Here is a 15,179-nt window from a genome sequence, read left to right as displayed (position 1 = left end):
CCCCTCAAAACCACTCTCCATTTTTGTCAAGGTTATAAAGTATTACGATCGTAATATTGATTTTCAATTTTCAGACTGAAGGGCATCTGCAGAACAGCAGATGCATTGGACCGGTGTAAAAACCCTGGCAAGCCGGGAGTTGTATCCCCTGTGGCTAAATATCTACACAGGGTATGGCTAGAGGCCCAGAGTGACCAATGCTCTTGAAGATACCTCCACATAAGATCATTTTCCTATTTTACCAGCCTAGGGGTAATTTTAGTGACTTTTTAACTGGACCTTCGGCTTGCGCGTTATTGCGTGTTAATCATATGATGAACTTGAATAAGATTGATCATCATGTATGTTTAATTAGTTTTTATGGTTTAAATGTGCAATTATGTATTGGAATTCCATTTAACATTTTTGTACGACATGTGCTTTGATGGTACAAATACAGAATAAAGTTGGAAATCAAAGAAAAAGATACTGTAAATCCTTGCAAAAACGTCTTTAGCTAGAAATACAAGTAAAACAATTTGGGCAATAGGACAGTTATAGAAATTCTGCAGATAAAAGCGACAGTGGAAGTTGATTAACTTTTTCCAATTTGGCATCTGCCACTCTATCTAGGCATATGGCCGGTCCAATCTCTCTGCAAAAAACCCACTCCTAGGAATTTAATGATATCCAGTTGTCACCAAAGACCCAGGGGCCTTGCGCAATCTTCAGGTTTCCCAGTTCAGAGGAGAATCTCGAACCGTCTTTGCTCGACTATTAACCTTGTGAATTCTCTGAAAGGTCTCCCTTGGTCAATTACAGATGCTGGGTTTCTCCCAAAAGTCATTAGCTTGCTGGCACATAGGGAGATCAACACCATGTGTAAAAAAAAAGCAAATGGCCTTATTCTTTCTATTTAGCAGTGGTCCCACCAAACAAAAAAAAAGCAAAAAGGACCAGGAGCACGCTATGGACTGTAGCCACAGGTAGCTTCCTAAACTCTTGCACCTTTTCCCACCTGTACTACCTATGGTGGTTGGGAACTGCAGAGGGTCTGCATGGCCACTTCACCTTTGGTGGTCCCGTCCCAACATGGATGTGCAGTAGAGGCCCACATCAGGGCCCCGTTTGGGTCTCCATGCTCACATTACTGGATCGGAGAGACATACAGAACCTATGTGACAGACTTCTTGCCTTCTTGATTCCCCAAGATAAGGCAGCTTGCCAAAGGGCATCTCCTCTTCTTCAAGCTTGCCCTTCCATCTCGACCCTTTTGGTCTCAAGATGGCAGATTGTGTGCATCGGAGGAAGGGTTAAGGGGAGTGGGTATCCCCCCCCCTTGCTTCTTTGCATCACAACCATCTACTCTCTCCTCTGTGTTGCCATCTTTCACCTTTCATATTTCATATTTCCACCATGTCCTCGCCCATCCTCGTCACAGCAGTGCACCGCCCTCCCCCCGCCCTCCCTTTCTGTCTGAAGGCACTTTCGCCTCCACAAGCCTACCCTTTGCCCTACTTGCCTCGTTTCATTCCGTTCTGCATTACTGCTTCTGGGCCTCAGCAGGGTCCAGAGGTGGTAATATGACGACCCTTATAGCTACTTGGGCGTACCTTTAATTTTCAATGCACATTGAGGCACTCCCCATGTACTATAACCTGGGTTCTCCTCTTTCTTTTCCTCCTACATTCATGCCTTGCTCAACCCTTCCACTTTGCCTGCACTCCAAGGGCACATTTCTTGCACTCCAAGGGCACATTTCTTCTCAATCCAGATCAAGGGACATCTGCTGCCCAAACAACGCAAAACCTCTACTGCCTGCAATCTAACCCCTGAATTCCTATATCTTGTGCTGAACCGCTTGGTCACGGGGTGTTTTCTCAGCGGATGGCTCAATGGAAGATCAACAATCTTCTCTATGATAATTAATCTTGCTCCGTCCCTTTAAGAGGTATGCAAACCAGCCTCCTCTTAATCGAATTGCATGACAGGAATGCCCATGTTGCGCTTATTCTACGATTTCTCAGTGAAATTAAACCAAACCCATTTCCATATGATCAAAGAACACACTGGCATTGCACACATCATACCCCCAAGCGCTCAGTGGATGTTACTGACCTCAGGTAGAAAAAACTATGTTGCGCTTGAAGCATGACACAGCTTTGCCAGATGCAGCCTAGAGCATATGATCAGATGCAGTCTGGACTCAGTCGGGCTGTATTGAAAGATTTGCAGGATGCCTGAAATAAGGCTGCAAATTCGGAAAAATAGGGAGCTACCTTTCCGGTCTCTACAACTGGATTGCTGTGACGCGGTACCTATAGTTCAAGTGTAGCACAGAGAGGTTTTCTGAGCCGGTGTCCTGTGTGCGTTTCCCAAAACAAACGGCAAGGAAAACTGGGCCCAGCTTGATAAAGGTCTGTGTTCAGTTTCTCTACAAACTCTTCCAATCTGCTCTTCGGAGTAGACTCCAACACACCCAGAATTCGGATATTGTTACATCACGTTCTCCCTTCAAGGTGATCATTTTTCACCCCAAGGTGGGTGTCCAGCTTCTTTATTTCCTTACTAGCTGCCATGGATCGGTATGACTGTACAGATTCTTAATTCAGCCACTCCGATCTAGTCGACTCTGGAGAAGATTCCAGAGCAAAATAAATAAATCAAACGTGACCAAATCATCCTGCTTCCATGACAATTCCATGGAGGGCAAGCATGCAGCTGACGGAGGAGGGATCTACAAAGCTCTTGCTACCACCCTCAAATTTTAGTTGGGCCTGTTGCCAGTCTAATTTTCCAATTGTACAGTATAATGCTACTGAACCAGCAGGCAAAGACTAATAGCAAATAGAACTGCTAACAACGTAGATATTGTAAGTTGCGATTGTGAGCCAAGCAGTTTGTACAGATGGTTGTATATTTTCAGGCGATTGACTCCCAACTAAACTTGCCTGCGCTTCCCTCTCTGAAGTTCTGCAATGCCATACAAAATGGCATCCAGACCTGTTATTGGAGAATGCAACAGAGGGCTGCCTGTCACAGCAGTCTGCAACCAGCCTGCTCAGTTTCAAAAGTCCTGATGACCTGTGGAGCAGCAGACAGACTGCCTCATTAGGCTGCATCAGCAATGGAGATTCCCCAGTATGGACTGCTGTCCCAAAGAGGCGGGGGGAAGAGGGTGGGGAGGGAAAACACACCACCACTCCCCCTCCCTACTCCTGGTTGGAGCAGTTGAAGTCCAGTGACTGCTACCTAGCCCCATGGATGGGCCCTACAACCACTAGTGACTTCTAAACAGGAAACGTCAGGAGCCAGCCTTGGTGACACAATAACTGCTCAAAGCAGGCCTGTCCACAGTCCTTGATGCACTGAGAAGTACCATCAAAACTCCCATGCGTCAGTTACTGCGCGGCGTTACAGCAGAACTTTCCATTACAGGCTAAATGCTCCACTTATGAGGTTGTCTGCTGGTCCAGGAATAAATGCTTTTAATTAGGTCCAGGCGGCATACCTTGCTGTGCAACAGTGGATACCCCAGAAATCAGACATCAGGAGCGCCCTAGAGACCATTAGCAGGAGTGCACCACGTTCAATCGAAGGATTTATGACCTTTTCTGGGGGGGGGATTCATAGGAGATTGACTCCTATCTTAATTAATAGTGGTTAACAATAACTACAATTTAGGTAAAATAGGAAAACAAGATTGTGAATCAGAAATCGGCATTGCCAGTGTAAGGCTATTGTATAGGCATTCATCAGGCATTGGAATATTATTATTATTATTATAATATGCAGGATGTTCACAGCATTTGCCAGGTATTTAATTTCATCATTTGTATAGCGCCTTTCACCATGGGTATGGTCTCAATATGCTGTAGGTTGAACACCCTGAGAGGGGGCGAAGTTCAAAGTATGGGAAATTGGAAGGTGACATTATGTGTGTGTGCATTATGGCCATTTAAAGATATGAGGGGGTTGGCCAAGTCCCCACTAGCCACCCATGTCTAAATTGCATGCGTTTGGGTGGAGAGATGTACACTAGAAGATAAACTGAATATGGTGTGAGACAGGACACACTTGTGTGTGTGTACCTACAGTTCGAATTTTTGAAAGGTAGCGGCATTCTTATGGTCGAGGTGTTGTGCGAAGTGTCATTTGAGTAGTGTGTGGAAGCGGATGCATGCAGGAGTGTGGCTGTGCCTTTGGCTAATTCCATAAGCGTGTGTGCGAGATGAAAAAGCAATGGTTAAATTCACCTAATTTATTCCAAAAATTCATCCAAGTACAATACAATGCCTGCCCCCAAAATTAATCCAAGTGCAATACATTGTTTAGTTTAGTTTATTATTTGATAATGCGCTCCAAACCCAGGGGTAGTCGGGCGCAGCAGTTACAAGTATACTTGAGCTTGTTTACATGCAATAATACAATAATACATGAAGAAGGTATAGTACAAGTGTTGTTAACGATTAGCAAGCAGGTAAGAAGGTACAGGCCGAGAGGCACTATTATGCAACGAAGGAGTCGGATCAGGGATCAGGAAAATCATATCAGTTATTCACAGTGGTTAGTCAGTGGTAGGCTCGGGGAAGAAGAGTTAGTGGTTAGTTGTCATTCGTTAGTTGTCATTCGACCAGAGCCAGTTCTTCACGTGGCATCTAAAGCTCGTGTATGGTAGATTAGCTCTCAATGCAGAGGGCAGGGCGTTCCATGCGCAGGCATCTTTCACAGGGAAACTGGCTCCACCCGTTTTTTTTAGTTTAAATTTGGGAATTTCGAGTAAGAGGTGGTTAGATGCTCTAGTGTGGTAAGTGAAAGATTTTCTGGTTAGTCTAGCCGAAATGTATGGTGGTGCAGCGTTGTTCAGCCCTTTATGAGTAAGGGATAGTGTTTTGAGGAGGACTCCATCGCTGATTTTTAGCCGGTGGTGATCTTTCCTAGTGTTGGAGATGTGTGCTCTGCGGGGTATGTCCAGAGCTGCTCTAAGGGCATTGTTTTGTAGTGTTTGCAGTTTGTTTACAGTAGTTTTGCTGGCGCCCGAGTAGAGGGCGTTACAGTAGTCTAATTTAGACATTACTAGGGCGTTGGCTAGCGTGATGCAGTTGGTTTCGGAGAGGTAAGGTCTGCAGGCCCTGATTAATTTGCAAGTGTAAGCCGTGGAGGATGCAAGGGCATTGGTTTGTTTTTGAGAGATAGTGTGGCATCCAGGTAGAAACCTAGAGTTTTTACCTCGGTTGCCACTTTGATTATATTGCCATCCATGTTGAAGGCACGGTAGTTAGGGCAGAGTTTTTTCATGGTTTCATTCATTGTCCATCTCCACAATCCATTCAGATGCATTACATTGCCTAACCCCAAAATCCAACCAGGCGCAGTACACTGCCCACCTCCAAAATCTGTCCAAGTAGTAGAGCACCTTTATCCCAATAGTATGACCCCAACGCGCTTATAGAGGGCATGCTCTGGGCGGGATGGGGGGCAGGAGGAAGGGGGTACAAGCCCAAGGCAAGGGAAAATTGTCAGAGCACTCATAATAATATGTCTATTAAGTACCATATTGTAAGGTATTGGCATGCTATGTGCTGGTAATTTAAACACTTATTGAGATCACACACCTGGTATTGCTATCAAATGACCAGGTAATTGCATGGTTTTTAGATTTTGCTTTTAAAAGCCCTGCTACTCACACAAATAGCAGATACTTTATGAACTCACCACCTGCCCCACTCCCCCCTCAAGAACAAACACCGTAGCCACCCGGTGCGCAGGCGCTGATACCAGGAATATGTTAAGGCTATATGCAGTTTGCATAGTCCAGGGGGGAATCGCCAATACTAGGTGAAAGCCGAGACCATTCCTTTGGCCTTCAAACGTGTGGCTCTAGGGCCCTCCTGTTAAAGGGCATCATTTGAGGGCTCTGCCTTTTATAAGCCTGTTGAGAACTGTTGAGACTGGGATAACGCATAATTATGGTTTCCTGTGTGGTTTTCATATAGTCAAAGTATACACTTAATTGTGTCTTCTAGACCACAATTAAAATAGCACCTACTAAATGCTTAAAAGGCTATTCATCCCATTTGTTTAAACAATAGTTAAGACTGGCCTAACCAGTCCATCGTATTCCATCAGTTTAAAGTGTTCCTTTAAATTGTTGTTCTGCTTTTGCCAAAACCTACTACCATTTCAGACTAGATCGGTTATGGAGATGTTGATGCCATGTTTTTTTGGCAACCTCGTTAAAGGTTACTTGACTATTGCAGACTTGCTGGTTCCCCCAGGTTATCCAATTTTGAGTGCGAGTTGCATAGGAAAACAGAGCTGGGAATTAACAGTGATGTCATGAGCCATTGCAAGCATCTGAACAGAAACTTAAGAAGTTTTTCTCGGTGTACGTTGCACTACAATATATTTCATCCTCAGCCCTCCGTTAAGAAAGCTACATTTCAATCAATATTTCAACATATCATAATTTATGTAAGCTAATAGTATATTTTAAGGACACTTTACTATTCATTAGAACGGCCCATCTGTTCCCATTGTATCTAGCTTGGATGGACATTTTACTGCTTTAGGTCTATGCCAACTAGTTACCAATCCCCCCCCCCCACACAAAGTTTAGGTCGAAAGTCTGCAAACCTTGACTGCAGACGTTTTGCATTAGGACTTCCATCAACCCTAGCTAGCGCATTCCATGGTGAGGGATCATGGAATCCACAGCCCAAAACATCTGCAGAGCCGAAGTTCGCTGACCCCTCATTTAGGTAATATTTTGCATTTAATTATAGTCAAACCATCTTTCATACATTGTGACCAAACAGTGGCTGTTAGTTGGCCTGATCAAGTAATTCCATTTCAAGGTTTAGAAATGATAAAATATATGTCCTCCTTACAATCCCAGTGAGAAAGTCTACTCATTCAAGAGGAATAGCTACCAACATATAAGATGAGAAGTTCCTTTGTGTTTTTAAACCTCCCAAAAGTTACCTGAATTCTGGTGCAAATAACAGATCCACAATATTTGGTGAATTTGATACTCGCACTGCCGATGATATAGTTCACTTAAAACACAATTTACCATTTAAAAAAAATCTAAATTCTTGATCATCTCAGACTTTGAGGTACCAAAAAAGTACATTATAAAAGAACATTAGTAAATTTTCAGATTGTTTACAGATCGGATATTCTTGCCACAAAAACTGCCTCGAGTTAAAATCAACTAGCAACTGTGGTAACTCGCCCTAAGCATATTTTTCATAGGGTTCGGAACTGCTTTAAATCCTGCCTCACAGCCCAAACTTCTTTTAGTGTGTGTGTGGACTTACAAATCCTATCCCACGAGTTCAATCTTTTCAGGGACTGGTTCCCATTATTGGAAGGAGTCTCCTCAGGTAGTCCGTGCCAGTCATTGAATAATTAAATGCAGGTCAATGAATATACCAATGAGATTATCCTGGTTCACATTCTAAAGTCAAAAAGGCAATATACCCTTTTGGTACTCGCTATTTAATAAATCTTTGGCTGAGCAGATTTTCTCAAATTATAAAATTTGACAGTTGTGTCCTTATTATAAAAACCTAATCTGAACTGGTCTAATTTCTCGCATCTATGCCAAATCACACTTGAAGTGGCTTCACAATTTCACAGCTCACCTTTTTTCACATGCTCTACTTTGGGATTATCAATTAGTCCTCTGAGCCAGCTGCGGTGCAGAGTCCACGTGGTGGATGATGCTCTGCTTGTGTTAGACAGTGGAGTTGGATGTCTTTCAGTTCTCTTGGATCTCTCAGCAGCTTTGAACACTGTCCACCATTCCATACTACTAATGGTTACATTAGAACACATGGGAATTGGCGGGGCCGGGGTTCCTTACTGGTTTTGTTGAATGCAGGAGGGTTGCCGACAGGTGCCCCCACCTGTAACGCTTGATCACATCCTGTGCATGAAACATGTATACTGAGCCAAAAGAAGATCTGATTGAGGAGATGCGCGCATCCATCCTCGAGTATGCTTACTACATCCAACTGCATCTTAGGGAAAGGGTCTGAAACGTTTGGCTCTCTATAGATGTCCTAGCAAGCATAGTCGATTGGGAGGAATGATGGGAGTCTTAGGCCTAAACATCTAGAAAACCATAGGTTGCAGACCCTTAGTAGTCGTTAGAGTCATAGATCACTTTATGTATGCCCATTTCCTTAAGTTAAATCGACCCAAGAGATCATTTTTGTTCATTGCCACCCCCTCCTTTTCTAGCTTTGATATAGAATTTTGGCTTTGGTCTTGCTCTTTTTGGGATTTTACCTACAGTTGTCCATCTGTCTGGTTATCTGGCATTGGTTTTGGCTTCTTCTCTAAATTTCTGATCCACGTATTGAAATGTCGAATGCTGCTTTTTTCAAATTAAGATTAAAAAAGAAGGATAAAGAAATACATTTAGCCAGCTGATTTACACTAGCCCACACTCCTTGGATATTTATTCTGACATTGAATGCCAAATCGGCGCTTCTATGTGGTCTCCAACTGCTTCTTCTCTAGCTTCACTAGAATAGGTTTCCACACACTGCTGCAGGTTTGGTTGTAAGCGCTCTATTTTTTCACCCTTATTTCAACTTGGTTTACCCTTCGAATTTCCTATTCAATTCAAATTATGCTCCCCCACTTTCAAAGCTCTTTCCACTTTCAAAGCTCTTTCCTTTGGCAACGCAGCATACTTAGCCAAAAAAGCCAACTATAGCTAACGGTTGCAGAACCATGTGCATTAAAAAGATTAGAATACTTTAGATTTGGAGATTCAAGCTAAGGTATGAACGGTGATGTTCTCAGCTGCGGGGCCAGGGCAACAGAAGTCCTCCAGCAATTCCTCTGCTGTAATTATAGTGAGTTATCCAATCTGAAGGCATGCATCGTACAAATGACGGGTCTTCTGAATCTTAAAAATGCATGTGTGGCTGGCCCTGAAGTGAGATGAGGAATTATTTACAGACAAATGGCCATATATCAAACAACTGGTGTACAGAAACAGTTGTTTGATATATGGCCCAATGGCTGTAAATAATTCCTCGACTCAGGTCAGGACCAGCCGCACAGGTATTATTTCTGATTTAGAATACACCAGACATGTTTTTACTCACATTAATTTGGATTATGAATTTGTGAAAAAGAAAATCATGAAAAAAACAATATATGCACTGTTCACATTTTCTGTGGGAAAAGGTAAAATGCTTGTAACCTTTTGATGCACTGTAAACAAATATATATTTTTTTATTGAAGTGTGTTAAAAAACTTTAACGGTTTAAAAGTTATTCCAAATACAGTACATGTCGGGAATGCTCATCATATTAATACAAATATGGGTCATTGTTCCATTACAGATCGAACTTCACTGAAAAAAGATGTAAAGAGCTTCATAGTAATATTGTTAAATAGATATACACCGCCAACAATTTCACAATTTGGGCCACTGCGCACCAATGGTGCCGTTAGGTTCCAACTCATTTTACAATATTCAGTGCACACCGGATTGTTGGAGCGTCCATTCAGTAGGCCTTCAGAATACTTGCTCTACACCCTCTCCCAACAAATTGACCTGCACACAGTAAACCGCTCATTATTGGACCTCCATATAGGTAAAACTGGAAGGCCATTGCATGCTCCTTGCACGAGATATAATAAGTAAGTACTTCTTGGCTGGGAATCTATAAGCACACGGATCTATTCCTTTGTCTTGGTGGCACATCACTTCAGTAAACCGAATATGCAGCTGAGAAAGAAGGATCCCACTTGCAGGGATTTACACACAATCTTACAGGTTGGGCTTCATTCTCAAGCATCCAGTCAGATAAAATGGTTAAAACTCAGTTACTGTCTATGCAGAGATGGTGAAGAGCCGAAAAAGGTCGATAAAAAATATTTAAAAAACAAGTAGAAATAGGATTGATTTGATCCAGTTGAGTTGGTCCTGCTGCTATGCAAGCATTTGCCAAATTAATCATTTGAAGACCTTTAACAAAACTAAATAAATACAAGTTCGAGAGCACCTCTTAGCTGCCCAATGACCACGTTTACCCACACACATTTCAATATGGGCAGTCTTGTTGACTGACCGAGGAGGGTATAGTTTGGAGGTTTTACTTTATTATTGCACACCATTCGACTCCCACTGTAAAGGCCCCCCCCATCAGGTATGCAATACTAACCTCCTTATCCCAGCTCTGAGCCCGCAGCCTTTTCCATGCTTCCCTTTTGGTAAAGTAGTCTGGATACACAGCCTTCTCAGAAGGATGCCAGTAATCCAAGGCCCACTCTGGTACCTGCCCGAAAGAAAACAGGGTGTTAAGAGGATTTCACTAGTGTAGTATCTTGTGTGTGTTTTTTTAAGTGCTCTATTATTTTACAGTTCTAAAGCAAAACAGCGTCTTCAATATCAAATTTAGCACCAACATGTATTGAAACGGCAGAAAAGAAAATTAGGCATACTCAAAGTCACCATTGAAAGACACCATTCATACTCCTGTTTACAAACTAACAAAGCAAACATATCTAGCTCTGGATTCAAGACAAACAGGGAGGTTAGTTAAAATATGTAGCAGCATCGCTATTGTGGACAGAATTCACGGTAGACGTTTTTATACATAATATTTACTAAAGCCACCAGTCCAGCGTGTAACATGGACGCTCATCCAAAACTTATGAGATAATCTTTCAAGCAATAAGGCAAGCCAAGGCAACAAATAGTCAAATGGTGTTTATCAAAGTGGGGAAAAATAGTAAACATAAAAGCGGATCAGGGAAAATAACCATATCAACCATGATGGATAATTCTTGCAAAACATAGGCTTAAAAAGGACGCAACCTAGGGGCACGTTCAGGTCAGATGTATATTCTGCATTGCCATTTTGATCACGTCCCGCAGAACACAGGGTCAACATTCTAATTTTCTGATGGGTATACGAAGCCCGATGTAAACAATTAAACTGTAACAACCTGTGATGGCTGTTCACACGCCCCCACATCGGCAATAGTGACACCCAAAGCCGTCTAGCAAGTCCTCCTTGCAGCCAGTGACTGGTTTTCATGCTATTGCATTACTATTTCATATAGAGAGGAGAACTCCTTATGGTCACTAGAGGTCTGAGGCTGATAAACCATCAGTCCACTAGCCGGTGGAGTTTGAGGGAAAGTGGGACATTTTGCAGCCGCTTCCCCTCTAAGGCGGTATAGTAGCATGTGACTTTCCATTACTTCACCGTGTTCCCCGACTTGTGCTCTACAATAAACTAGTGAGGTAAATAAATCCAGCAGCATTACTATATTCTACTTTTTCAATTTATGGGTTATTGTGAGGTCATATGTAGAAGTAAGGTTTCGTAGGGGGGCGGGACCTGGAGCTGCTTGGATCAGCATGTCTGCCTAAGAGCTCCCGCCTGGCCACCAAAAGTGTCGCTTCCAGAGCCCGTCGGAGCCCAGAATTGAAGCTTCTGATGGGGGAAACCCTTCTGCGGCTACCGCTCGAGTGGGTCCCAGCTCCGACGCTGATCCGACCTAATGCGGTCCCTCTCTCACACCGGGACCCACTCGGCGGTAAAATGGCCGCTGCATCCCCAAGGCCTGGAGACCTTCCATGAGGAGGAGGGGCTGGCATAACATCGTTGCCTAAAGCCGCCGAAACTGCCGATGTAACTTCAGCCTGCTCGCCGCTCTGCCGTAGGCTGCCTCTGCACCCATCGAAAGACCTACAAGCCAGGGCTACTGTGCCCCTACCCTGGCACTCTTCGCAGCGGATCCCTGCGGCAGTCATAGGAGGAGCCCCGGCTCGCAGCTATCCTCCGCCAGCTGGGACCCACTCGTCTTCACCCACCCGGCTCCCATGCGTCTCCCTCCCAGCTCTGCTGTCTCCTTTGCAGCGGCAACTCGGAGCTCAGCCCGCCTGTCGCTCCGCCGCGGCCGATCGCTGCACCCGCCGAGTGATCCGCCACCCAGACCTGCTGCGCGGGGGGGGGCGGGGGGGGTTACCCCAGATCAAAGCTGTCCTCCGCTGGCTGAGCCCAACTCACCTGTTCCCGCCCGGCCTCCGCAGAGTCGCTGACTCCTGCAATCTGAAAATCTGAACGCACAGGGGGGAGGCTCGGTGTGAGCCCGCCCGGATCACTGCAGGAGCAGCTTCCCTCAGCCCCGTCCCGAGGCGGGCACCTGGGCCCCCACTTTTCCCCATTAACGCCTGCTGCATCGGCGGGAGTCCCGTGGTGCGAAGACGAGCGCAGCGCCCTACCAGTAGGGCCACCTCAAGCAGATCATACCGGCCCATCAAAGCAGAGCGCAAAAAGTAAAGCAAAGTCCAGGGACGAACACAGCGGGCTCCCAGCCGGCCCGCCTAAAGCAGCAGACCCCGGCCCATCAAAGCAGAGGAGTGATACTCTACCGGTTGACTATCCGGGTCGCCAGGACTACCAGTGACTAACCCTGCGGGGGCTACTGTTCCAGCCACCCGTCCAGGCTGTTCCCAACACGCTGGGGCCTCTTCCCCGCACCCTACCATCCGCCCAATAACCGCACCCGCAGACCCCCCCACCCCCTCGGGACTCCGACCTGAAACCTCCAGCAGCTGGGGAGCTGCACGAGTCTCCTGCACCAGCTCCGACATTAAGGGGATCCAGAAGCAACCCACAGGGACCCACCCGGCCACATCACCAGGGGAGCCGGCCCATCCAGGAATACAGCGGCCAGCTCGGGGCCCACCGGGCCAGAGGAACGGGCCCTCATCGGCAGCCCGACCAGGTTTCTGCGTCTTGGGGCCCGCGCGGGGGCTCTCCCCCGAGTCGGACCGACAGCCCAGCCCTCAAAAGTTCCAGCACCCAGAACTGAAGCAGAACCGGAAGCGCGGACCTGCAGAGGTGATCAAGAGTCGCGGCCCTGCCGCCTCCTACTTGGGGCCGGCGATCCTACCCCCGGCTTGCACCTGGCAGGGAAGCCCTGCGCGGCCTCCGGGAGCACCGTGGGGGACCAGCGGAGGGGCGCGCGAGGGCTTGCAGGGAGCCCCGCAACCCAGGACTATCATCGGGCCCCTCCTACCCGATTGCAGTCGGCTTCTGCCCTATGCAATTTTCATTATACCAGTACCTGGCGAACTCAACTCTCCAAAAACGGAAAACTATGCGGCCACTAACAGTGTGGCTACACGAAAAGAAAATCCCATACCACTTTGGGTTCCCCACTTCAGTAAGATTCATATGGGAGGGATCCCAGAGACAAATTCAATCAATGAAAGAAGCGGAGAAACTTATGGGCCAGAGGAGAGCAGAAGGGGACTCCGAATCCGAAGAAACAAACCACCCTCGCCAGGACAAATCTCTGGGGGGAGAATGGACAAAAGCCAGCAGACGGCGCAGACTACGGGGCCCCCCCAAGAAAGACAGCGACATGGGACGAGTACCCTTCATTTCGGCGGCCCAGTTGGCCAACATCAAGCGTATTGGTGCCACCAGTTTCCCAGTGGCAGTAGGACGACGTTTCTCTTACCAGCTCAAAGTTAGGAGGGGGGAAAGGGGTCTTAAAAAGGACAAATCTAAAGTCTGGGACTTTAATCATCTCAAGTTAAGTCCTTTCGTACAGCATTACAACATGCAATAACAACAAGAAAAATACCATTTCAATACAACCACACAGCCCGCTTACTAACTTTACAGATCCAGGTGGGGGACGAAATATGAGGCGTACTCAACATAAAAGAGTAGGTGATGGCTGATACAAACGAAATAAGAATACTATCCTGGAACATCCAAGGGATGAACTCACCAAGAAAGCGCAGATCAGTGGAACACCGGCTGGATCAACTATCCGGAGAAATTGTGTTACTTCAAGAAAGCCATCTATTACAAGAAGACGAACACCGCATAAGATTCAAGAGATTTAAGAAAGCCTATTTCGCCACAGCAGGGAAGAAGAAAAGGGGGGTAGCGATAATACTAAGTGACAAAGTCCCGCTGTCAAAGATCACAATAAGAAGAGATCCAGAGGGCCGCTTTCTCTTACTCAAAGGCCTCTTCGAAGAGCTTCCCATCACAATTGTCACAATCTACAGTCCCAACACATCTCAAACCAGCTTCATCGCTGACCTTCTTCCAACCATCTTAGCTTTTCGCGAAGGCCACTTGATCATTGGTGGGGATGTTAACTCCATGCCAAACCCGCAGCTGGACAAAACCTCCCCCCCACCCCCACCAACGCAGACTTCACACAGGCTCTATTCCTAGCTAAACTGTTCAGAGAAACAGAGACCGTCGATGCCTGGAGACGATTTAATGACAATTCACAAGACTACACACACTACTCCAATGTTCACAAGGGATATTCAAGAATAGACTTTATTCTAATCTCCTGAGTGTTGTTCCCATGCGTAAACAACGCAGAAATCCATACCTGCATGATCTCCGATCATGCTAGAGTCTCTGTGAATCTAGCCATATCAGGCCAAAGAAACCCTATTCAGAGGAATTGGAAATTAAACGACTCCCTATTACTAGAACAGAAGTGGAAGACACAATAATCAACTACTTCTTCAAAGAGAACACCACGGAGACCTCCCCTATCAACGTCATCTGGGACGCAATGAAGGCGGTAGTCAGAGGCTCGCTGATCGGGGCAGGAGCGGAACAGAGAAGAATATCAAACATCGCAACAACTAAGCTGGAAAAAGAAGTGGTCCAACTAGAAGCGGAATTGAAAGCACGCTACACCAGAAAAGTAGGAAGATCCCTGAGAAAGGCTAAAATAGCTCTAGAAATGCATTGTGCCGACCGAACAGCCAAATCATTAGCATATACAAAACAGTTCTATTACAGCAAAGGGAACAAAGCAAATAAAGTACTAGCGCAGAAGCTAAAAACAATCCACGGCCGAACAACCTTCTCAAGCAACGAGGTGAAGATGGGAAGCTGCACTACTCCGAGATAGATAAAATCAATGAACTGATGAGGCATCAAATCTATAATGTCCGGAGATCCTACGGTTCTAGACATGCTGCCGGAATACCCAAGTGCTATATCCCCCCAAAGCTCAACCCAGCTGTAGTCCCTGGGAGCCCCATCAATATTGCTGAAATTATCAAATCCATCAAAACCCTCAAATCCACCGCTCCTGGCCCAGATGGCCTCTCCGCAAAGTTTTACAAAAGGTTTGCCAGAATTTTAGCACCCCAGATGGCCGC

At 45.8% G+C, this 15,179-nt stretch overlaps 1 protein-coding gene across 1 annotated transcript in view; it reads right to left on the bottom strand.

Moving 5' to 3' along the window:
* Positions 1–15,179, bottom strand: part of NDUFB9 (NADH:ubiquinone oxidoreductase subunit B9) — a 127,027-nt gene that overhangs the window by 50,602 nt on the left and 61,246 nt on the right. The window contains exon 3 of the mRNA XM_069621595.1: positions 10,174–10,287. Coding sequence (XP_069477696.1) covers positions 10,174–10,287 — 114 coding nt within the window. The remainder of the gene's footprint in view (positions 1–10,173; positions 10,288–15,179) is intronic.

This window comes from Ambystoma mexicanum, chromosome 5q, assembly GCF_040938575.1.
Source record: "Ambystoma mexicanum isolate Mex_15411 chromosome 5q, UKY_AmexF1_1, whole genome shotgun sequence".
Lineage (NCBI taxonomy): Eukaryota > Metazoa > Chordata > Amphibia > Caudata > Ambystomatidae > Ambystoma > Ambystoma mexicanum.
The sequence above is the reverse complement of the archived record's forward strand: the minus strand, read 5'-3'. Positions and strand labels throughout refer to the sequence as shown.